This window comes from Notolepis coatsorum (assembly GCF_963971535.1).
Source record: "Notolepis coatsorum genome assembly, contig: SCAFFOLD_2268, whole genome shotgun sequence".
In the NCBI taxonomy this organism is placed as follows: Eukaryota; Metazoa; Chordata; class Actinopteri; order Aulopiformes; family Paralepididae; genus Notolepis; species Notolepis coatsorum.
Genome location: NW_028173059.1, coordinates 3,490 through 28,548, shown reverse-complemented (window position 1 = coordinate 28,548; position 25,059 = coordinate 3,490). Strand labels below are relative to the sequence as shown.

Genomic DNA, 25,059 nt, shown 5'->3' with positions numbered 1-25,059 from the left:
ACACACACACACACCACACACACCACACACACAGATTAGGGCCCTTGATATGGATGTGGAGCAGAATTAGAGCAGGAAGGTACTGAATACTGTCACGGATCCATGCTAAGGTTTGATTGACTGATTGATTGAAAACTTTATTAACAGATGAATGGGGACAATACAGTATGCTCAATACACACAATTGTTAAGGGGAGGCAGACCAGAGAAAGACTTTCGTCTTGTTTACATCAGGGTCCCCATTTTCAATTCATCATGAATTGTACGGATTTTACTATTATCGTCCACGCAGGGGTGTAAAGTACTTGAGTAATTGTACTACGTTACAAGACTCAAGTGCTGTTTTTGGAGATTTGTACTTTACTCGAGTATTATTAGGTTTGTATACTTGTACTTTTACTCAATTACATTCAGAGAAGAAAATACATACTTTTTACTCCTTACATTTAAATGCAGACAAAGTACAAAGTACAAATCTCGCAGGTCCAACCATTTTAATTAGTATATTTGTTTCTCTGGCCGAACTAACGCTTAACGTTATTAATCCTGCAGTCTATGGTCTATAACTAGGGATGTCCGATATTATCGGCCTACTGATATTGGCATTCAAATGTAATATCGGAAATGATCTGTATCGGTTTTCAAATTTTTCATTTTTTTTTAACATTTATTTAACCTTTATTTACCCAGGCAAGCAAGTAAGAACAAATTCTTATTTTATTTATTGTGAAAGTATGCATAATGTTGTGTTTTTTGGGGGGGGGGGGGGGGGGTACCCTGCATATATCGGTGTCGGTTGATATCGCTATCGGAAATTAAGAGTTGGACAATATCGGTATATATCGGATATCGGTAAAAAGCCAATATCGAACATCCTAGTATATAGCCCATGGTATATAGCATATGGTATATAGCATTATGGTCTATAACCTATTGTATACAGCCTATTATCTATAACCTATGATATATAACCTATGATCTATAGCAGCGGTGTCAAACTCATTTTCACAGAGGGCCACATCAGCATTATGGTTGCCCTCAAAGGGCCAAAGACCGTATAAATGTTAATGTAATGTAAAATAAATGTAGCTACACATTTACATATTGTTAAACATGGTGTTTCTGTATTTATTACTTATTCAAGTTATACATATTGCATATTCATTTGCATAAATGTAAAAATATATGTTAGCTTATGTTATTTTAACAAATAATTTTAGTTTATCAGAACCCCATATTACTCCACCAATCAATGATCAAACCATTTAAGTAAATAACAAAGAAGAATATCATCAAATACAAGCTATGACATTAAGTTTGTTCAAAACCTTTTTGTCACAGTCAAGAGGGGCAGAACTAACAACTGTGAGCTGCAAAGAACACGTGGGACAGATGTAGCAGATGTTACAAAAACAAATGGCTGCACACAACCTTGCAGAGGCCATACATCAACTAATGGAAGATAGTTTAATTAACTTTAATTAACAGATTGCAGAATGGGTACAGTACAGTACAGCTCAATACACACAATTGTTAAGGGGATGCAGACCAGAGAAAGACTTTCGACTTGTTTACATCAGGGTCCCCATTTTCAATTCGTAATGAAATTGCTATTATGTGTCTGCATGAACACACAACTGTAACTGTACTCAAAAATAACAAAATAAGGGTTGTCTCAGTTCACACTATATTGGTCAAGTTTTGGGTGGGACTTGTTTGCGTCCCTACAGCTTCTTATTCAATTGAGCGAGATGCTCGGTTATGTCACACAGCCAGTTTGCATCTGACAGTTCAGACAATATTTCTTCAACCCTTTGTTACCTATTCCGCCTGGATCTTTTTTGTATTTTGGGCTGTAAAATTGTCAAAGAATGTCTGAGGAGTAAGTGCTTTTGGCTTTTTTCCTTTGTTACCTCAGATGTTCAACATACATGTATGTGTAAGAATGTGTAATAACTAAGGCTGTCAAAGTTAAAGCTTTATTAACGCATTAACCCACAATTATTTTAACACTGCTATTTTTTAACCCAATATTAATGTAAAAAAATATATATATATATATATTTTTTTTACTTGAGCTCTTGGGGGGCCACATCAAATGACGTGGCGGGCCGGATTTGGCCCGCGGGCCGTGAGTTTGACACCTATGATCTATAGCATATGATCTATAACCTATGATCTATAGCATAATGATCTATAGCCTATGATCTATAAGCTATGATCTATATAACCTATGATCTATAACCTATGGTCTATAACCTATGGTCTATAACCTATGACCTATAACCTATGACAGATGTTACCTCTAAGATGCGGTCCCCGGGCTGCAGGCGGCCATCTTTGATGGCGGCGCCCCGCGCCAGGATGTTCTTGACCAGGATGGGTCCGGGCCCGTGGACGGTGGAGTCTCTGGTCACCACGGTGAAGCCCAGGCCCTCTGAGCCTGGAGACAAGAGGTGTACTTTCTATTAACCCCCTGTAGCCCAGGCCCTCTGAGCCTGGAGACAACAAACACACACAGAGGTGTACTTTATATTAACCCCCTGTAGCCCAGGCCCTCTGAGCCTGGAGACAACAAACACACACAGAGGTGCACTTTATATTAACCCCCTGTAGCCCAGGCCCTCTGAGCCTGGAGACAACAAACACACACAGAGGTGCACTTTATATTAACCCCCTGTAGCCCAGGCCCTCTGAGCCTGGAGACAACAAACACACACAGAGGTGTACTTTATATTAACCCCCTGTAGCCCAGGCCCTCTGAGCCTGGAGACAACAAACACACACAGAGGTGTACTTTATATTAACCCCCTGTAGCCCAGGCCCTCTGAGCCTGGAGACAACACACACACACAGAGGTGCACTTTATATTAACCCCCTGTAGCCCAGGCCCTCTGAACCTGGAGACAACACACACACACAGAGGTGCACTTTATATTAACCCCCTGTAGCCCAGGCCCTCTGAGCCTGGAGACAACAAACACACACAGAGGTGCACTTTATATTAACCCCTGTAGGGAAATGTGTCCTCTGCGTTTCACCCACCCTAACTACTATGGTTATAATTAGGGATATCCCGATCAAATTTGTTTGCTCCCGATCCGATCCCGATCATGTGATTTTTAGTATCTACCGATACCGATCTTTCCCGATCCGATAATTTTATTTTATTTTATTTTTTTAATTATTTCCATCCCAATTTCTCACATTACATTCACCCTGAATGTTGACGTTATCCAGGTGAAAAGTTCACTTCATTCAAGCGAGGCATTGCAACCGGAGTAATCTAAAAACTCCGCCTCCAACCTGCTGCTTCATGAGAGCAATGGCGCCATCGTCTGTAAAAATCAGGTGACTGCAAGTTCTGCAACTAGTGGATGTCCCTCATCCTTGACATAAATCATTTGATGTATAATTAAATCAAAGGAAATGCGTTTGTTTTGGCAAAATTCTTCTGCTCTGTGTGACAATAAATAAATGAATGATGATATGCAATTTAAAACCAAAACTAAGGCCTCAGTATGAGTTTAAGACGAGAACATGGTCATGGATTTTTGATTCTTTTTTTTTCCGATCCCGATCTTCTGAAAATCACGTGATCGGATCGGGACATCCCTAGTTATAATGGTTATAACAGAAGTCTCTCTCTCAACCTTAATCAATATCAACCGAGATTGATATCACGCCATAAATACATCTCTACAGAAGGTATGAATTAATGTTGCGTTCTTTTTTCAAATGTAGCCAAGAGTAAAGACCCTAACCCTGTCAAAATGAATGAAGTTTATTTGTCGGTCTTGTTTACAGACAAATCAAACGCACCCGTGTGGACTTACAAAAGGAAAAGAAAAAAAGAAAAATCACAAATGTACATATTCAAGGCAAGCTCACACACAAAATCAATGACAGAAAACAGCAGTCAATGTGTATATTTTCAGCACTACGTTTGTTTACCAATGATTTTAACTGTTATTAGTGAAATAATGGGTTTATAGAAAGCGCGGGGCATCGCGTCGGAAAAAGGCGCTTATAGACGCGCAGATTTGGTGCAACCTAACTTATTTTTTTTATCCACTTTTTCTCCCAATTAAAATTTTTCTCCCATCCCATTTTTTCGTATCGTCCAATTCAACCCTCCCCTGTCTTTGAACGCTGTTTCTTGCCTCCCACAAGCCGGCTGCAATGTGGACGTGTAAGTCATACATAGCACGAGTCCCCTCCGATACTCGAGGTAACAGCAGTCGCATCTTTTCACCTGCGCGGCGCGATCTTTCAGCGTCAGGGGTCTGCGCTTTGGAGGGGCCTTGCCCCCGTCACTTCCTGATTCTACTGCGCAGGCGCACCAACCGACCTGTAGGAGTCGCTGTCCACAACGCCCGATCCCCACCCATCAGTTTCCCTCCCCCTAATACTGCCAATGTGTATTAGTACGGACGTCCAGCCAAACAGAGTGGAGCGCTGGGCTCGGACAGGGAGGCGTACCTGTTCGAGCCCAGTCTCCAGTATTTGTGGTGAGCGCCTTGCCCACTGCACCACGTAGCCGCCCTGTGCAACCTAACTTGAGTGTAGTTTTTTGAGAAAAGAGACCCAGGGCGTTCGAATAAAAAGAAAACGACACTTCCCAACTCACGCCAGCCCCCGTCAATCATCTGACTTCTAAGCGTGACTTTTTTCTCTCTCTCTTTCTTTTTCGGGATCATCTCCAACAAACCTGAACGTTATTGCCATAAAACAGAACGCAGTTAGTTTCTCTACCTTTCTGTGAACGTCTAGCAAAAAACGGTGTTGCAATTTGATGAAAAATGGCGGAGAAATTGACATTCATTTATAATAAAAAAAAAGTAACTGTACTTACAGTAGATTTCATTCATGGTTTTTGTGCACTGCCTGGTGATACTAAATCCAGATTGAACTCTGCCATTGGAAAGGGGAGATTTGGCCCAATCCATAGATGTGCGACTAATAAGGTCATTTCTAGGCCTGATATTCTATATTCTATAATCATATTTCAAATTGCATGTGTCCGGATGGCAGAATTCAGTACTGTCTCAATCTCCTGTTTATCATCCGCCCTTTATTAATTTGCTTAGATTTTATGTACACGTGATCTCAAGAAGGTGCTGAATGAGCTCAGTGGCAATTGTTCATGTCTGGTCAATTTTAGCATGGTGTTATTCACCGTGCAAGATGAAAAAAGAAAAGAAAAACAAAGAAAATGTATATTCTCCTTTGATTCATCACGATTTACTCAAGCCTAGTTACAGACACAGTATTTCTGACACTGGGAATACATTCCCTGAGATCCATAGATGTCCCTCGATACCAAGAACATGCAAACAGACCTCGTAGAAGTGGAGCAATCTTCCATTTACTTAGGTATTTACTATTCATTTTATTTTCAGAAAATATGGCTAGGGTCTAAGAGGTTAACCTTATCCTCCTCCTCCCCTCTCTCGTCTCCTCTCATAGCTCTCTCAACATGATCCCCCTCTCCTCTCTCTCAATCTTATCTTCACCCCCTCTCCTCTCTCCGTCCTCTCTCCTCCTGTCTCTCCCCCACTCCTCTCCTACCCCCCACCCTCCTCTCCTCCTCCTGTCTCTCCCCCACTCCTCTCCTACCCCCCACCCTCTTCTTCTCCTACTCCTCCTCCCGTCTCTCCCCCACTCCTCTCCTACCCCCCACCCTCCTCTCCTCCTCTCCTCCTCCTGTCTCTCCCCCACTCCTCTCCTACCCCCCACCCTCCTCTCCTCCTCCTGTCTCTCCCCCACTCCTCTCCTACCCCCCCACCCTCCTCTCCTCCTCCTCCCGTCTCTCCCCCACTCCTCTCCTACCCCCCCCCTCCTCTCCTGTCTCTCCCCCACTCCTCTCCTACCCCCCCCCTCCTCTCCTCATCCTCCTCTCCTCCTCCTGTCTCTCCCCCACTCCTCTCCTACCCCCCCCTCCTCTCCTGTCTCTCCCCCACTCCTCTCCTACCCCCCCCCCCTCCTCTCCTCATCCTCCTCTCCTCCTCCCGTCTCTCCCCCACTCCTCTCCTACCCCCCACCCTCCTCTCCTCCTCCTCCTGTCTCTCTAAGTAGTGTTTAAGTGTATGTTTCCCCAGGGGGCTTGTTGGCGGCTCAGGCATGGAGCCTGTGGGACCAGGAGACCAGACTACCTCTCCTCTCGTCTCCTACCTCTCCTCTCGTCTCCTACCTCTCCTCTCGTCTCCTATCCTCTGCTTCTCTCATATCCTCTGCTTCTCTCCTATCATCTGCTTCTCTCCTCTCATCTCCTCCTCTCCTCTCCTATCTTATCCTCTCCTCTCCTCCTCTCATATCCTCTCTTATCCTCTCCTCTCATCTCATCCTCTCCTCTCCCATGGTCCTCTGCTCTCCATTCATCCCCTCTCATATCCTCCTCTCATCTCATCACATCATCTGCTCCTCTCCATTAATCTCCTCTCGTATCCTCTTTTCCTCTTTTCTCCTCTCATATCCTCCTCTCATCTCCTCACATCATCTGCTCATCTCCTCTCATATCCTCCTCTCCTCTCCTCACATAATCTCCATCCCTCTCCTCTCCTCTCATATCCTCATCTCATATTATCTCCTCTCATATCATCTGCTCATATACTCTCCTCTCCCATACTCCTCTCCTCTTCTCTCCTCTCATCTCCTCTTATCTCCTCTCCTCTCACATCCTCCTCTCCTCTCCTCACATCATCTCCATCCCTCTCCTCTCATATCCTCCTCTCCTCTCCTCATAGCATCTCCATTCATCTCCTCTCCTCCCCTCTCCTCTCATATCCTCATCTCATATTATCTCCTCTCATATCATCTGCTCATATACTCTCCTCTCGTCTTCTCTCCTCTCATATATGCCTCTCCTCTCCTCCTCTCCTCCTCCTCCTCTCCTCTCCATGCCTCTCCTCTCATCTCCTCTTCTCTTCTCTCCTCTCACATCCTCCTCTCCTCTCCATGCCTCTCCTCTCATCTCCTCTCCTCTCCTCTTCTCTTATCTCCTCTCACATCCTCCTCTCCTCTCCATTCCTCTCCTCTCCATGCCTCTCCTCTCACATCCTCCTCTCCTCTCCATTCCTCTCCTCAGCCAGATTAGACAGACAGCCCCTCTCCCTTTAATTTCACGTGTGAGCGGGCCTAACGCAGCCTGATGAAGGGAGGTAGAGGGAAGAGGAGGGAGGGAGGGAGGAGATGGAGGGATGGAGGGAAAGAGGGTAGGGAGAGAGGGAGACGGAGAGAGAATATGGAAGGAGAGGGCAGAGAGAGAGAGAGACAGACAGAGAAAGAGAGAGCGAAAGAGTAAAAGAGTAAGAGAGGGTAAGAGAAAGAGTGAGAAAGAGAGAGAGAACAAAAAAGAGGAAGAGAGAGAGAGACCTGAAAGATACCGTTCCCTCCTACTCCCCAGGGAATAAACGTGATTTTGAAAAAGATTTTCCTTGTGCTCCTGTGCACCTTTATGTGTGTGTGTGTGTGCGTGTGTGTGTGTGTGTGTATGTGAGTGTGTGTGTGTGTGTGTGTGTGTGTGTGTGTGTGTCTGTGAGTGTGTGTGTGTGTGTGTGTGTGTGTGTGTGTGTGTGTGTGTGTGTGTGTCTGTGAGTGCGCCCCCCTCTCTGCCCCCCTCTCTTTTTCACGGCCCCACAAGCCCCAAGCCATGAGTGAAATGTGCCTCGCTCTGTGTGTATAGTGTGTAGAGTGCGTGTGTGTGTGTGTGTGTGTGTGTGTGTGTGTGTGTGTGCGTGTGTGTGTGTGTGTGTGGCACACGGCGTGTGCGCGCAGGGAGAAAGCAGAGCCGGGCGCGGCAGCATACTAAAGGCGCGATGCTATCTGGTCCCTGAGCTAAGCCCCCCGCCTGCCCTGCATTAGCACCCCAACCCAAAGCCCCGCCCCCCACCCTCCAGCAAAACACCCCACCGCCTGTCAATCAGGAGAGAGAGAGAAAAGGCAGCCCTTTGCCAAGAGGAGATACTGAGGGTTCTCCGGTCTAAACCCCATAATATCCTCCGCTCTCATCTCACATCAGGTGAGAGGGAGGGAGGGAGGGAGGGAGGGAGGGAGGGAGGGAGGGAGGGAGGGAGGGAGGGAGAGGGAGGGAGGGAGGGATAGAGAGAGAGAGAGAATCAAACAATAGAAGGCTAGAAAAAGGAGAATAGGTGTGGATGAAAGAGACGGAGGTGAACGGGGGTGTTTGGGGTGTCACTATTGTTCCAATATATGCGTTCTCTTCAGCGGCCCAAACGGAGCTAAAGCTGTATTATCAGACCCCCCCCCCCCCCCCTAACCCCCCACCCCCACCACCCCTCCTGCGATCGGTGCGTACAGCTGCTCCCCCAGGCTTGTTTTCAACAGAGATAAAACATACTCGTTCCTGAAAGGTCTAGTCTACTGATTCACTTTGTATTAAGATGTAAAAAAAAAATAAAAAAAAAAAAAACAGAGAACATCGAATAAAAATGATTTAGCAGAGGACGGAAAAGTAATACACGTTTTATTGTGGCTTATGTGGTTTTGCAACAAAAAAAATAAGACTTTTGCTTCAGTGATAAATGATCGATCATTGCATTTATTTATATAGCGCTTTTCTAGACACTCACAGCGCTCCCCACAATGTAGGGTGAAAATGGACTCCTTCACCACCACTGTGTAGCACCCGACCTTGGGCTACGCATGAGGCTCAATGGCTGCCATACACTGGCACCAGGCACACATCACACTGGCTACCATACACTGGCACCAGGCACACATCACACTGGCTACCATACACTGGCACCAGGCACACATCACGCTGGCTACCACACTGGCTGCTAAACGAACAATGAATGAACACTACACAACAACAACCATCAAACGCACATAGCACACACATCCACACGCACACACTCACTTTAAACAAACACACTGTAGCACCCACTCCACACACTTTATAGCACACACCCACTTTAAACAAACACACTGTAGCACCCACTCCCCACACTTTATATTTATGGATGAAGGATTGCACTACAACTCGTACACCTTACTGTAAATTGTACCTAAAATTGTACCTCATCCCATTTCTGCTTTGCACTAGATAGTACTGTACATTAGTACACTGCATAGTATTGTGTATTGTATATTATATGGTAACTCAGAACATTGTACATATGTCTATACCGAACACTGTGACCTCATTTTTCTTCTTCTAAATTCATGCTATATTATGTTATTATGTTATTTGATACTATCTTGTCTAGCACAGTCTCTGGAGCGTAACAGTAAGAAGCATTTTGTATGAAAGTATTCTGTACTTCTGTATGACAACTATTAAAGAACTTGAACTTGATACACTGGCACCAGGCACACATCACGCTACACGGGGTCATTTTAAATCTTTGTTTCTGACGGCAATTAATGAAAGTGCACCAGAAAAAACAATGAGAACGAAAATCAGACAAGAGCCCTGGATGAACCCAGAGATCCTGGCAGCTATAAAGTCCAGACATGACACATGACACGAAATTCAGTAAAAACAGGGTTGAACAGGTTTATGAGGAGTTCAAGAAGAAAATAAATGATCAAGAAAGCCAAGGCTGAATATTTTAATGACAAAATTATCGAGAATAAATCAAATCCACAAAAATTATGGAAGTGCTTAAAGCAAACAGGGTATGGAAACAAGCTCAGGACAAAAGCTAAAAACATGATTCTAGACATAGGAGGCACAGTGATTACAGGCAATAAGAACATAGCTAATTGTCTAAATACGTTTTTTTAACACCATAGCGAATACCCTAGTTAAGAGACTGCCAAGTACAACTGACATGTATGGGGAAAAACAGGTAGGGGAGTACTACAAACAGAAAGGTATCCAGACAGACTCCTTCTCCTTTGCAAGTGTGACTGAGGACACAGTTTTGAAAAAACTGAGGGCGCTCAATCCTAACAAGGCAACAGGACAAGGACAAGATACCTGCTAGATTTCTTAGGGATGCAGCAGAGTCCATCGCCTCCGGCTTAACACACATTGTAAATCTATCTATCGGTCAAGGACAGTTTCCCTATGATCTCAAACAAGCCAGAGTCATTCCGCTTTACAAAAAAGGCAATAAATTAGACCCCGGGAACTATAGGCCTGTGTCGATTCTTAGTGCAATATCCAAAGTCATAGAAAGGATCATTAATGATCAAATAAACGAATACCTCTCTACAAACAACCTGTTGTACGAGCTCCAGTCTGGATTTAGAACATCATATTCCACAGACACATGTTTATTATATCTGACAGACCAAATTAGAACAGAGGTGGACAAAGGTCAATTCTGTGGGATGGTTTTAATAGACTTACAAAAAGCCTTCGACACTGTTAACCACGACATACTTTTATATAAACTGAAGGCTATGGGTTTTAACAGTATATCCTTAAGGTGGATGGAGTCTTATCTGAGAGGCAGGAAACAAGTAGTGGAAATGAATGGGACCATATCCTCCTCACTCCAACAGACGTGCGGGGTGCCGCAAGGAAGTATTTTAGGACCACTTTTATTTCTTTTATATATCAATGACATGAAAACTGCATGTGATTGTAAACTGTTTTTATTTGCGGACGATGCTGCACTCATGGTCTCCCATCAGGACAAAAGAGAGGTAGAGAGGTCACTCAGTCTAGAGCTTGTCAAGATCAGTCATTGGCTGGTCGAAAACAGGTTATACCTCCACCTGGGTAAAACCGAAGCTATCCTTTTTGGCTCTGCCATACGACTTAAGGGGTCTCCTGGGTTCAAGGTAGTGGTAGGAGATATCGAGTTAACAGCAAAGGAGGAAGTCACATACTTAGGATGTATTTTGGACAACACCTTATCAGGGGTGAGCATGGCACAAAAGGTGGTCACAAAGATCAATCAGAGAATAAAATTTCTCGGTAGAGTGTCCACCTATATTAACAGGTCAGCAATGGAAGTCCTGGCAGGGGCACTGATCCAATGTCATTATGACTACGCGTGCTCCTCCTGGTACACTGGCATCACAGTAGCACTGAAAGGTAGGCTACAGACAGCTCAGAACAAATGAGTTAGAATGATTTTAAAACTCCATCCCAGGACTCACCTTACACAGACACATTTTAACAGCCTCAAATGGCTCAGGGTTGAGGAGAGGGTCTCTCAAATAAAACTCAACATAACACATAGGATACTCGGGAATACTGTCCCTCAGTACCTCAGTGGATATTTTAACATGGTAAGGGATGTACACGGACACGCCACCAGGGGGAGCCCTACAGACATCGTCCCAGTGAGATGCAATAGGAAAATAGGCCAAAACGCATTCCTATATTCAGCAGCAGTACAATGGAATAGCCTACCAATGGAGTTGAAGACCATAAGCCCCTTCTCCACTTTTAAATTAGCTATAAAGAGGTGGATCATAAGTAGCAGAAGCTGGGAGTAGTGAACAAAGGGTTTTAATATGTGTTGTTCCTTTTTTATTCTTTTATTGTCTATAAAATGGAATATTATTGTATGTATTTTTTTTGTTTTTATACCACACATCCTGACATACAGACACTACAAACACCCACATCCACACACCAGTACATAAATCCACTGACACCAATGATGAAGGACCACAATGGAAACAAGCCTATGGCTTTATTGTGTTTATGAAATCCTATTGGTAAATGGAGAAAATGTATACCTGTTTTCATATTGTGATCCAATGTATATGTGTGATTTTCCATTCTAAACCAATAAACTATTCAATCAATCAATCAATCACGATGACTACCATACACTGGCACCAGACACACAACACACTACACACTGACTACCATACACTGGCACCAGGCACACATCACACTACACACTGACTACCATACACTGGCACCAGGCACACATCACACTACACACTGACTACCATACACTGGCACCAGGCACACATCACACTACACACTGACTACCATACATTGGCACCAGGCACACATCACACTACACAATGACTACCATACACTGGCACCAGGCACACATCACACTGGCTACCATACACTGGCACCAGGCACACATCACACTACACAATGACTACCATACACTGGCACCCGGCACACATCACACTACACACTGGCTACCATACACTGGCACCAGACACACATCACACTACACACTGACTACCATACACTGGCACCAGGCACACATCAGACTACACACTGACTACCATACACTGGCACCAGGCACACATCACACTACACAATGACTACCATACACTGGCACCAGGCACACATCACACTACACAATGACTACCATACACTGGCACCAGGCACACGTCACAATGACTACCATACACTGGCACCAGGCACACATCACACTACACAATGACTACCATACACTGGCACCAGGCACACATCACAATGGCTACCAAACACTGGCACCAGGCACACATCACACTACACACTGACTACCATACACTGGCACCCGGCACACATCACACTACACACTGACTACCATACACTGGCACCCGGCACACATCACACTACACAATGACTACCATACACTGGCACCAGGCACGCATCACACTACACACTGACTACCATACACTGGCACCAGGCACACATCACACTACACACTGACTACCATACACTGGCACCAGGCACACATCACACTACACACTGACTACCATACACTGGCACCAGGCACACATCACACTACACACTGACTACCATACACTGGCACCCAGCACACATCACACTACACAATGACTACCATACACTGGCACCAGGCACGCATCACACTACACACTGACTACCATACACTGGCACCAGGCACGCATCACACTGACTACTATACACTGGCACCAGGCACACATCACACTACACACTGACTACCATACACTGGCACCAGGCACACATCACACTACACACTGACTGCCATACACTGGCACCAGGCACACATCACACTACACACAATGGCTGAACGGCTCAGGAGACAGGGATTGAAATCAGCCAATTAAGGGGGGGGGTGATTAGGTGGCCTTGATGTCAGAGACCTGATTGGTTAGGAACGTTGTTGAACCCCCTACCCTTGTGATAAGCGTCCTGGGTTCTTTAACGACCAAATTCAGTCTGGACCTCGGTTTAGCATTAAGGACGGCACTCCTATCACCGTGACAGGGACATCGTTAGTGCCTTTTTTCTTTTTAATGCATCGATGAAGTTGTGCAGAAGTTATATTTCCTATTTATGGTATGACACTTGACTACCTCAGACGAAGAACCATATAACTCCGTTTTAAGTTTTCAGAGGAAATGTATTTTTAGTGAGTTAGAGTGTTGTGTTCATTCATAGTTAAAGACAGTAGAGGTTGAGTACTTTATTATCTAAAGATGGTGAGTTAGTGTGTTGTGTTCATTCATAGTTAAAGACAGTAGAGGTTGAGTACTTTATTATCTAAAGATGGTGAGTTAGAGTGTTGTGTTCATTCATAGTTAAAGACAGTAGAGGTTGAGTACTTTATTATCTAAAGATGGTGAGTTAGAGTGTTGTGTTCATTCATAGTTAAAGACAGTAGAGGTTGAGTACTTTATTATCTAAAGGTGGTAAGTTAGAGTGTTGTGTTCATTCATAGTTAAAGACAGTAGAGGTTGAGTACTTTATTATCTAAAGATGGTAAGTTAGAGTGTTGTGTTCATTCATAGTTAAAGACAGTAGAGGTTGAGTACTTTATTATCTAAAGATGGTGAGTTAGTGTGTTGTGTTCATTCACAGTTAAAGACAGTAGAGGTTGAGTACTTTATTATCGAAAGATGGTGAGTTAGAGTGTTGTGTTCATTCATAGTTAAAGACAGTAGAGGTTGAGTACTTTATCATCTAAAGATGGTGAGTTAGTGTGTTGTGTTCATTCACAGTTAAAGACAGTAGAGGTTGAGTACTTTATTATCTAAAGATGGTAAGTTAGAGTGTTGTGTTCATTCATAGTTAAAGACAGTAGAGGTTGAGTACTTTATTATCTGAAGATGGTGAGTTAGAGTGTTGTGTTCATTCATAGTTAAAGACAGTAGAGGTTGAGTACTTTATTATCTAAAGGTGGTAAGTTAGAGTGTTGTGTTCATTCATAGTTAAAGACAGTAGAGGTTGAGTACTTTATTATCTAAAGATGGTGAGTTAGAGTGTTGTGTTCATTCATAGTTAAAGACAGTAGAGGTTGATTATTTTATCATCTAAAGACGGTGAGTTAGAGTGTTGTGTTCATTCATAGTTAAAGTCAGTAGAGGTTGAGTACTTTATTATCTAAAGGTGGTAAGTTAGAGTGTTGTGTTCATTCATAGTTAAAGACAGTAGAGGTTGAGTACTTTATTATCTAAAGATGGTAAGTTAGAGTGTTGTGTTCATTCATAGTTAAAGACAGTAGAGGTTGAGTACTTTATTATCTAAAGATGGTGAGTTAGAGTGTTGTGTTCATTCATAGTTAAATACAGTAGAGGTTGAGTACTTTATTATCTAAAGATGGTGAGTTAGAGTGTTGTGTTCATTCATAGTTAAAGACAGTAGAGGTTGAGTACTTTATTATCTAAAGATGGTAAGTTAGTGTGTTGTGTTCATTCATAGTTAAAGACAGTAGAGGTTGAGTACTTTATTATCTAAAGATGGTGAGTTAGAGTGTTGTGTTCATTCATAGTTAAAGTCAGTAGAGGTTGAGTACTTTATTATCTAAAGATGGTGAGTTAGAGTGTTGTGTTCCTTCATAGTTAAAGTCAGTAGAGGTTGAGTACTTTATTATCTGAAGATGGTGAGTTAGAGTGTTGTGTTCATTCATAGTTAAAGACAGTAGAGGTTGAGTACATTATTATCTAAAGATGGTGAGTTAGAGTGTTGTGTTCATTCATAGTTAAAGTCAGTAGAGGTTGAGTACTTTATTATCTAAAGATGGTAAGTTAGTGTGTTGTGTTCATTCATAGTTAAAGACAGTAGAGGTTGAGTACTTTATTATCTAAAGATGGTGAGTTAGAGTGTTGTGTTCATTCATAGTTAAAGTCAGTAGAGGTTGAGTACTTTATTATCTGAAGATGGTGAGTTAGAGTGTTGTGTTCATTCATAGTTAAAGACAGTAGAGGCTGAGTACTTTATTATCTAAAGATGGTGAGTTAGAGTGTTGTGTTCATTCATAGTTAAAGACAGTAGAGGTTGAGTACTTTATTATCTAAAGATGGTAAGTTAGAGTGTTGTGTTCATTCATAGTTAAAGACAGTAGAGGTTGAGTACTTTATTATCTAAAGATGGTGAGTTAGAGTGTTGTGTTCATTCATAGTTAAAGACAGTAGAGGCTGAGTACTTTATTATCTAAAGATGGTAAGTTAGAGTGTTGTGTTCATTCATAGTTAAATACAGTAGAGGTTGAGTACTTTATTATCTAAAGATGGTAAGTTAGAGTGTTGTGTTCATTCATAGTTAAAGACAGTAGAGGTTGAGTACTTTATTATCTAAAGGTGGTAAGTTAGAGGGTTGTGTTCATTCATAGTTACTTAAAGTCAGTAGAGGTTGAGTACTTTATTATCTGAAGATGGTGAGTTAGAGTGTTGTGTTCATTCATAGTTAAAGACAGTAGAGATTGAGTACTTTATTATCTAAAGATGGTGAGTTAGTGTGTTGTGTTCATTCATAGTTAAAGACAGTAGAGGTTGAGTACTTTATGATCTAAAGATGGTGAGTTAGAGTGTTGTGTTCATTCATAGTTAAAGACAGTAGAGGTTGAGTACTTTATTATCTAAAGATGGTGAGTTAGAGTGTTGTGTTCATTCATAGTTAAAGACAGTAGATGTTGAGTACTTTATTATCTAAAGGTGGTAAGTTAGAGTGTTGTGTTCATTCATAGTTAAAGACAGTAGAGGTTGAGTACTTTATTATCTAAAGATGGTAAGTTAGAGTGTTGTGTTCATTCATAGTTAAAGACAGTAGAGGTTGAGTACTTTATTATCTAAAGATGGTGAGTTAGTGTGTTGTGTTCATTCACAGTTAAAGACAGTAGAGGTTGAGTACTTTATTATCTGAAGATGGTGAGTTAGAGTGTTGTGTTCATTCATAGTTAAAGTCAGTAGAGGTTGAGTACTTTATTATCTAAAGATGGTAAGTTAGAGTTTTGTGTTCATTCATAGTTAAAGACAGTAGAGGTTGAGTACTTTATTATCTAAAGATGGTAAGTTAGAGTGTTGTGTTCACTCATAGTTAAAGACAGTAGAGGTTGAGTACTTTATTATCTAAAGATGGTGAGTTAGAGTGTTGTGTTCATTCATAGTTAAAGACAGTAGAGGTTGAGTACTTTATTATCTGAAGATGGTGAGTTAGAGTGTTGTGTTCATTCACAGTTAAAGTCAGTAGAGGTTGAGTACTTTATTATCTAAAGATGGTGAGTTAGAGTGTTGTGTTCATTCATAGTTAAAGACAGTAGAGGTTGAGTACTTTATTATCTAAAGATGGTAAGTTAGAGTGTTGTGTTCATTCATAGTTAAAGACAGTAGAGGTTGAGTACTTTATTATCTAAAGATGGTGAGTTAGAGTGTTGTGTTCATTCATAGTTAAAGACAGTAGAGGCTGAGTACTTTATTATCTAAAGATGGTAAGTTAGAGTGTTGTGTTCATTCATAGTTAAATACAGTAGAGGTTGAGTACTTTATTATCTAAAGATGGTAAGTTAGAGTGTTGTGTTCATTCATAGTTAAAGACAGTAGAGGTTGAGTACTTTATTATCTAAAGGTGGTAAGTTAGAGGGTTGTGTTCATTCATAGTTACTTAAAGTCAGTAGAGGTTGAGTACTTTATTATCTGAAGATGGTGAGTTAGAGTGTTGTGTTCATTCATAGTTAAAGACAGTAGAGATTGAGTACTTTATTATCTAAAGATGGTGAGTTAGTGTGTTGTGTTCATTCATAGTTAAAGACAGTAGAGGTTGAGTACTTTATGATCTAAAGATGGTGAGTTAGAGTGTTGTGTTCATTCATAGTTAAAGACAGTAGAGGTTGAGTACTTTATTATCTAAAGATGGTGAGTTAGAGTGTTGTGTTCATTCATAGTTAAAGACAGTAGATGTTGAGTACTTTATTATCTAAAGGTGGTAAGTTAGAGTGTTGTGTTCATTCATAGTTAAAGACAGTAGAGGTTGAGTACTTTATTATCTAAAGATGGTAAGTTAGAGTGTTGTGTTCATTCATAGTTAAAGACAGTAGAGGTTGAGTACTTTATTATCTAAAGATGGTGAGTTAGTGTGTTGTGTTCATTCACAGTTAAAGACAGTAGAGGTTGAGTACTTTATTATCTGAAGATGGTGAGTTAGAGTGTTGTGTTCATTCATAGTTAAAGTCAGTAGAGGTTGAGTACTTTATTATCTAAAGATGGTAAGTTAGAGTTTTGTGTTCATTCATAGTTAAAGACAGTAGAGGTTGAGTACTTTATTATCTAAAGATGGTAAGTTAGAGTGTTGTGTTCACTCATAGTTAAAGACAGTAGAGGTTGAGTACTTTATTATCTAAAGATGGTGAGTTAGAGTGTTGTGTTCATTCATAGTTAAAGACAGTAGAGGTTGAGTACTTTATTATCTGAAGATGGTGAGTTAGAGTGTTGTGTTCATTCACAGTTAAAGTCAGTAGAGGTTGAGTACTTTATTATCTAAAGATGGTGAGTTAGAGTGTTGTGTTCATTCATAGTTAAAGACAGTAGAGGTTGAGTACTTTATTATCTAAAGATGGTGAGTTAGAGTGTTGTGTTCATTCATAGTTAAAGACAGTAGAGGCTGAGTACTTTATTATCTAAAGATGGTAAGTTAGAGTGTTGTGTTCATTCATAGTTAAATACAGTAGAGGTTGAGTACTTTATTATCTAAAGATGGTGAGTTAGTGTTGTGTTCATTCATAGTTAAAGACAGTAGAGGTTGAGTACTTTATCATCTAAAGATTGTGAGTTAGAGTGTTGTGTTCATTCATAGTTAAAGTCAGTAGAGGTTGAGTACTTTATTATCTGAAGATGGTGAGTTAGAGTGTTGTGTTCATTCATAGTTAAAGACAGTAGAGGTTGAGTACTGTATTATCTAAAGATGGTAAGTTAGAGTGGTGTGTTCATTCATAGTTAAAGACAGTAGAGGTTGAGTACTTTATGATCTAAAGATGGTAAGTTAGAGTGTTGTGTTCATTCATAGTTAAAGACAGTAGAGGTTGAGAATGATAAGTAGGCCGAGTTGGATTTACTCTACAACTGCGAAAAACACGGGCTGAAAATAGAAAATAGATACATTAAGATATATTAAATATAAAAATATAGGGTTCAATTAAGCAGGGATTCCACCTGAGCACCGCAACGTTTACCTTTCATCAGATCGATCTTGATCTTCTTGCCTCCCTTGCTGCTGGTGAGGTTGGCCAGGCCAGTGGGAGTCGGGGGAGATACCGTCTCTCTCTGCGGCCCGGGGGGGCTCCTCCTGGGAGGGGGGGGGCTCTGGCCGCCCGGCGGGGGCTCGGGGGAGGGGGAGGGGGGCACGGCCGTGGGCGGGGGAGTGGGCGATGCGCTGGGGGCTCTCTGTTCTGGATAGCCCTGCCCGTACCGGCCCTCCGCCGGCGGAGCCTCGGGGGTCTTGGAGTCCGCGGGTCTGAAGTCGGGTTTGGCGCGAACCACCGGCGGGGTGTTGTTCTTCAGGGCTTTGTTGGGGGCGGAGTCCGGGGCTTTGGGGGCGGGGCCGTCCGGTCCGGTGAAGAGCTGACCGATCAGCCTCTTCTCGTAGCGCGGCTTGTTGGCGACGGGCACGACCTCCAGGCGCACCGGCGAAGAGGAAGCCATGGCCTGACGGAACACGTCCTGTGACCTGGCGGGAGGGGAGGGGAGGAGGTGAGGTCATCATCAGGGGACATTCGTTTACACAGAGACTGAGCAGTGAGCACCCAAATGAATGGAGCGAGATGTCAAATTTCTTATACCAGTGTACGGTTTATTCGATTGAGCAACAGCTTTGCAGATCTTTGTTAAACGTGATTTTTGTTATATCCTGGGCGCATGTTGATGTCGTATTTCACCTTTTTGTCGTGCAAACAAAGAGGGTAAACTAGGCTAGAAGCTATAGGCTAGCGGTTTGGCTAGTTTTGACATCAATGTGAGAAAATATTTTATTTACAATATTGGAATTGACATTCCTCATAGCATTTAAGTAGTTGATTGCTATCCTACAAGACAACCGCTGAGCACATTATGACCCGTTTCCTCAATGACGACTTCTTCGGTGGTGTTGCTTTTCAACAAGGACCTCGCCCCCCCCCCCCCCCCCCCCCCCGATTAATGTCTGTGTGCTTTAGGGCTGACCCCGATTAGTCGAATAGTCGACTAATCGATCGAAAGGAGCCGTAGTCGACTGCCAACCTTTTAGTCTTTTTTTTATTTATCATTCTTTCCAAAAGCAAAGAGCCTAGAAGCGTGGCTAACGCTAATGGCGCACATACCAGAGGCTAACTGCCTAAGAAAACAGGCACAGAGGCACTGAAAGAGGATTTCACCTGTCTGTCTAATGAACACACTAGACTAGACACATATCAAGATGTATCCATCAGTGGACCAATTGCATGCTTTTGCAGAGGACAAGAAGCCTTCAGTCGACTCCTTCAGACATTAAGCACCCCCCCCCCACAGCCCAAATGGAATGATAAAAAAAAATCCATAATAATAATAATTATACTTTTTTCATTCAGGGAGGTAGTCGACTACCAGTCGACTATCGGCAAATGTCGGTCAATCAAAGTCGACTATCCAAATCCTTAGTCGGGGACAGCCCTAGTGTGCTTCCATCGAGCACAGGTTTCCAGCAGAGCCCACGGCAATCACAAATCGACCGCTGTACAGAAGAAGTACTGATATAAATAAACCATAATATACACAATAACAGAGGCGGATTGATGCCATGCGCAGGGACAGATGACTATTAAGATGTGGACGGGTCTGTTTATCAGTCTCGTTAAGTGCACTTCCCTAAAGGCCAGGAAGAAATAAGGAACGGGGGGGGAGAGAGAGAGATAGGAACTAGAGCTGATGTTGTGGGATTACAGAGAGAGATAAGGAAAACAGAGAGACTAATTACCCAGGACATGACATGGAATTGAGCGATATCGTCCTCTTTTCTTGATCCTCCGATCACAACTTTTGTTTGTCCGAGGGGGAAGCGACGACGGTTGCGATTGGAGGATCAAGAAGAGAGGGGGCGGGGTTTGTGACAGGTCAGCTACACTGATAGGAGGCTGGATCAGATGCAGAATGAGAGAGATAGAGAGAGATAGAGAGAGAGAGAGAGAGAGAGAGAGAGAAACACCTAACACTTTATATTTATTGGCAAAGAATTTGCACTACACAACCCATACCTCATTACACCTTACTGTAAATTGTACCTAAATTGTACCTCATCCCATTTCTGCATTGTACTGTATAGTATATAGTATATTGTATTGTAACTCAGTTACTTTTCTACTCTGCATTGTACATTGTATATATGTATATATTGAACACTTTTGTTTACGTACTTGACTTCTATTTTATACTCACTATACTTATTGTATACTTATCTATTTTTATCTAGCACAATCTCTGGAGCAAAAGAGAAAGAAGCATTTTATATAAAAGTATTCTGTACTTCTGTATGACAACTAATAAAGAAACTTGAGAAAAGAAAGAGAAAGAGACAGCGAGAGAGAGAGAGAGAGAGAGAGAGAGAGAGACAGCGAGAGAAAGAGAAAGAGAGAGAGAGAGAGAGAGAAAGAGACTGGGTATGAGAGAGAAAGAGAGAGAGGGGGGGGGGGGGTTGGGCAGCACTAGCCACAAAGGCAGAGATGTTTTTGTGTTTTGATAAAAAAATATATATATTTACCACTAGTTGGTGGAATCGGCGCTATAGAGCACAGTAGACAAGGAGACGCAGTGGGTAGCACTGTTGCCCCAGAGCAAGAAGGTCCTGAGGTGTATACACGTTATGCATGATGTACATTACACTGCACTGTTTCTGTGCACTCTGGTTAGATGCAAACTTAATTTCGTTGTACTTTGCACTTGACAATAAACTTGAATCGAATGTGATCTGAAGGCTGGCGAGTGTGAATGAGGATGGATCTCACAGCGTGGTCTTATCTGGATCTAATGTGATCTGAAGGCTGGTGAGTGTGAATGAGGATGGATCTCACAGCGTGGTCTTATCTGGATCTAATGTGATCTGAAGTCGATGTATATCTGTTAAAGGGGCAAAACGACGGAATAACTTTGACAAAGAGGTAAAAATGTGTAGTTCGCTACATACTTTTAACACTTTGACTGCCGGGAACTGTCTTTAGACGTCTTTGCTGGCCATGCTAAAGTTGCCGGAGGACGCGTTACGTCGTCCTTATATCAATATTTCAAAAATCTGCGATCGGATTCATATGTCCCCTCCGCTGGCCTGAGATCCACCAGCAGGACCCACTGAGCTCTCTGGCGGTTCAGGAGCGCCATCTGGTGGCCGATCGGCGCAATCGCCAAACAGGATGTGGCATAGAGGTTGTCCTAGACGTCCGTAGTACTTCCGGGCGCTCGCTATAGGTCATGGGACTCTGGCTCGTCACGCTACACGGTGATCGATTGGCAATAACTCGATAAACAACATGATTTGGACGTATATACCATTATACAAGCTGGAGATGGACCGGGTAAAAATATATCCCATAATGATAAGATTTCTACTCTACGATGATCGCCCAACGGCGCGCGGAGACTGGGGTGAGTTTCAGCGTGTAACGTTACCGTCTTCGATACTAACTGCTATTATCAACATTTGACCCACATTAGATGATTGGTATAACGCTGCCCACGGAATTATAAACGCCCCCTCGCCCATCCGGTCAACATCAGATGACGTGTAGTAACTTCTAGAAGTACGTCTAGTTGGAATTTTTTATATCGCGCTGATTGCCATCAAACTGTATTTCATCATCAATATAATGCATTTGGGGCTATATATCACGTTCTGGAGAAAGCTGCAGAAAGAGATGAAAACATACTTATACATTAGACCATACTTTACTATGAATATGTGAATGAAAAAGTTTAACGTTGCTACACAATGAACAATACATATAGGACTTTGAATGGGCCCTAATAATGGCAATGTAGCAATAGAATTTAAAAAGTTATAGCCCTGCAAAGAAGGGGACTTTCTCCATAGACAAATAGCGCTGGCAATCTATGGTATATCATGAATTTAACCTTAGGCAGCCAAAGTGTTAAGAAATTACTCAAATATAAGATGATACATAAATATAAAACCTCATTATTATCCTAATTATATTTTATCTATAACATAACTGTATTTAAATAGTGACAAAGAAAGAAAAAAACATATATATATATAAAAAGAATAATAATAATAAATGTGTATACGTTTTGTACCTAAAACTATGAAACGTTTGTAACCTTTGCTAAATGATCTACTGATTTATGTTTCTTTTTTGTATTTTTTTGTGTTTAAATAATGTAATGTAAAAGGGGAAGGACAATTACAGTATAAGCCTCGGCTTCAGCCTACACCTTTTCGGTAATTATTATATATATATTTGTTAAATGTTCTACTACTATGCTTTGTAAAAGAAGACCGAAATAAAATCGTTCATTCATTCATTCATTCATTCATTCATTCAGGGCTGGCGAGTGTGAATGAGGATGGATCTCACATTAGATCTTATCTGGATCTAATGTGATCTGAAGTGTAAAGGCTGGTGAGTGATTGATTGGTACATTTTTTTTTTCAAATATGTAACATAACAAACATACATCAAGTACAGATATAGCCTTAATAAGCTGTTCAAATAATAAATGTATATAGATTTTATTTTGTTTTAAATAACAAAGAACAAACAAAAAAGTCAAACTCAATTTTCTTTTTTTTTCGTGGTCATTTGCATATTTGAAAAGGAGTGGGAAGAAGCATTACACTTATTTAATCCCACCGCTGTTCAGGGCTGGCGGGTGTGAATGAGGATGGATCTCACCGCGCCGTGGTCTTATCTGGTGCCGAGACAAATTAAACCGCAGAGCGGACCGTGGTCCTGGCAGTTGGTCCGAGATGCCGTGCTCCTTATCAGATGGTGGAGTCCTTCCAGCAAGGCTTCTGTCTCTCTCTCTCACTCTGTGTGTTCTCTCTCTCTCTCTCTTTCTCTCTCTCTGTGTTCTCTCTCACTCTCTCTCACTGCGTTCTCTCTCTCTCTCTCTCACTATCTGTGTTGTATCTCTCTCCGTCTGTCTGTCTCTCTCACAGACACACACAGACAGACAGACAGACATACAGACAGACAGACAGACACGCATACAGACAGACATACGTACACACACACACACACACACACACACACACGCATTCACACACGCACGCACACACACACCAGGGCTCTGCGATGTGACTGGAAACCATATCACAGCATATCACCTTTTCTCAACACAAGAGCACAAACACTACATACTGTATACCGCTTTGAAGGCCTTGTCCAGGAGAGAGAGAGAGAGAGAGAGAGAGAGAGACCAGGTGAGGGTTAGAGAGAGAGAGAGAGAGACCAGGTGAGGGTTAGAGAGAGAGAGAGAGAGAGAGAGAGAGAGAGAGAGAGAGAGAGAGAGGGAGAGACCAGGTGAGGGTTAGAGAGAGAGAGAGAGAGAGAGAGAGAGAGAGAGAGAGAGAGACCCACTCGGTGAAGGCCTTGTCCAGGAGCGCCGTGTGGTTGATCTGCACGATGCACTCGTCCTGCCTGAAGATGTTCTCCCTCCTGGAGCGGCTGTCCTCCTCGATCCCTTTGATGTGCAGCCCGAGGGTCCTGGGAGCACACAGAGAGGGTGAGTGGGTGGGTGGGTGAGTGAGTGGGTGGGTGGGTGAGTGAGTGAGTGAGTGAGTGAGTGAGTGAGTGAGTGAGTGAGTGAGTGAGTGAGTGAGTGAGTGAGTGAGTGAGTGAGTGAGTGAGTGAGTGAGTGAGTGGGTGGGTGAGTGAGTGGGTGGGTGGGTGGGTGGGTGAGTGGGTGAGTGAGTGAGTGAGTGGGTGAGTGAGTGAGTGAGTGAGTGGGTGAGTGAGTGGGTGAGTGAGTGAGTGAGTGAGTGAGGGTGTGTGAGTGAGTGAGTGAGTGAGTGAGTGAGTGAGTGAGTGAGTGAGTGAGTGAGTGAGTGAGTGAGTGAGTGAGTGAGTGAGTGAGTGAGTGAGTGAGTGAGTGGGTGGATGGGTAGGTGGGTGAGTGAGTGAGTGAGTGAGTGAGTGAGTGAGTGAGTGAGTGAGTGAGTGAGTGAGTGAGTGAGTGAGTGAGTGAGTGAGTGAGTGAGTGAGTGAGTGAGTGAGTGAGTGAGTGAGTGAGTGATTCTCACCGTCCACTGAGGGAGGAACAGTAGGGAACCACATGAATCCCCAGAGGACCCTTCTCTCCAGAGAGCTCCACTGTCCTGGTCATCATTCTGAGAGAGAGAGAGCGAGAGTGAGAGCGAGAGCGAGAGAGCGAGAGAGCGAGAGAGAGAGAGAGAGAGAGAGAGAGAGAGAGAGAGAGCGAGAGAGAGCGAGTACTGTCAGACCTGGGCCCTGACAGTGAATATGAAGAAAACCAAAATGATGACCTTCCAAAAAAAATCCCAGTTACAGAGAAATTACCCAGAATTCAAAATAGGTGCGACCCAAATAGAACAAACAAATAGCTATACATATCTAGGTTTACAAATCAGCTCCACTGGAAATTTCTGTTCAGCTGTAAAGGAACTCAAGGAGAAGGCAAAAAGGGCTTTCTATGCCATCAAGCGTTCAGTTCAAATCCAAATTCCAATCGGGCCATGGCTCAAAATATTTAAAGCAGTTATAGAATCGATTGCACTGTATGGCAGTGAGGTATGGGGCCCTTTATTAGTAACGGATTGGGCAAAATGGGACAAAAATCCAATTGAGATCCTGCATGTAGAGTTCTGCAAAACAATTCTCAGGGTACAAAGGAAAAGCCCAAACTCCATGCAGGGCTGAATTAGGACAATATCCGTTACTCATAAATATGCAAAAAAGATCAATTAAATTCTGGAGCCATATTAAAAAGAGTGACCCGGCCTGC

At 42.6% G+C, this 25,059-nt stretch overlaps 1 protein-coding gene across 1 annotated transcript; it reads right to left on the bottom strand.

The window, feature by feature from the left end:
• Positions 1–2,303: 2,303 nt before the first annotated feature.
• LOC311247912 (partitioning defective 3 homolog B-like) lies at positions 2,304–24,423 on the bottom strand (the record flags this gene model as incomplete). Its single annotated transcript, XM_084338896.1, has 4 exons — positions 2,304–2,443; positions 18,309–18,802; positions 23,676–23,801; positions 24,338–24,423. Coding segments are annotated over 4 exons (846 nt in total), but the record flags the coding sequence as incomplete, so codon positions are not given.
• Between the last annotated feature and the right edge of the window lie 636 nt (positions 24,424–25,059).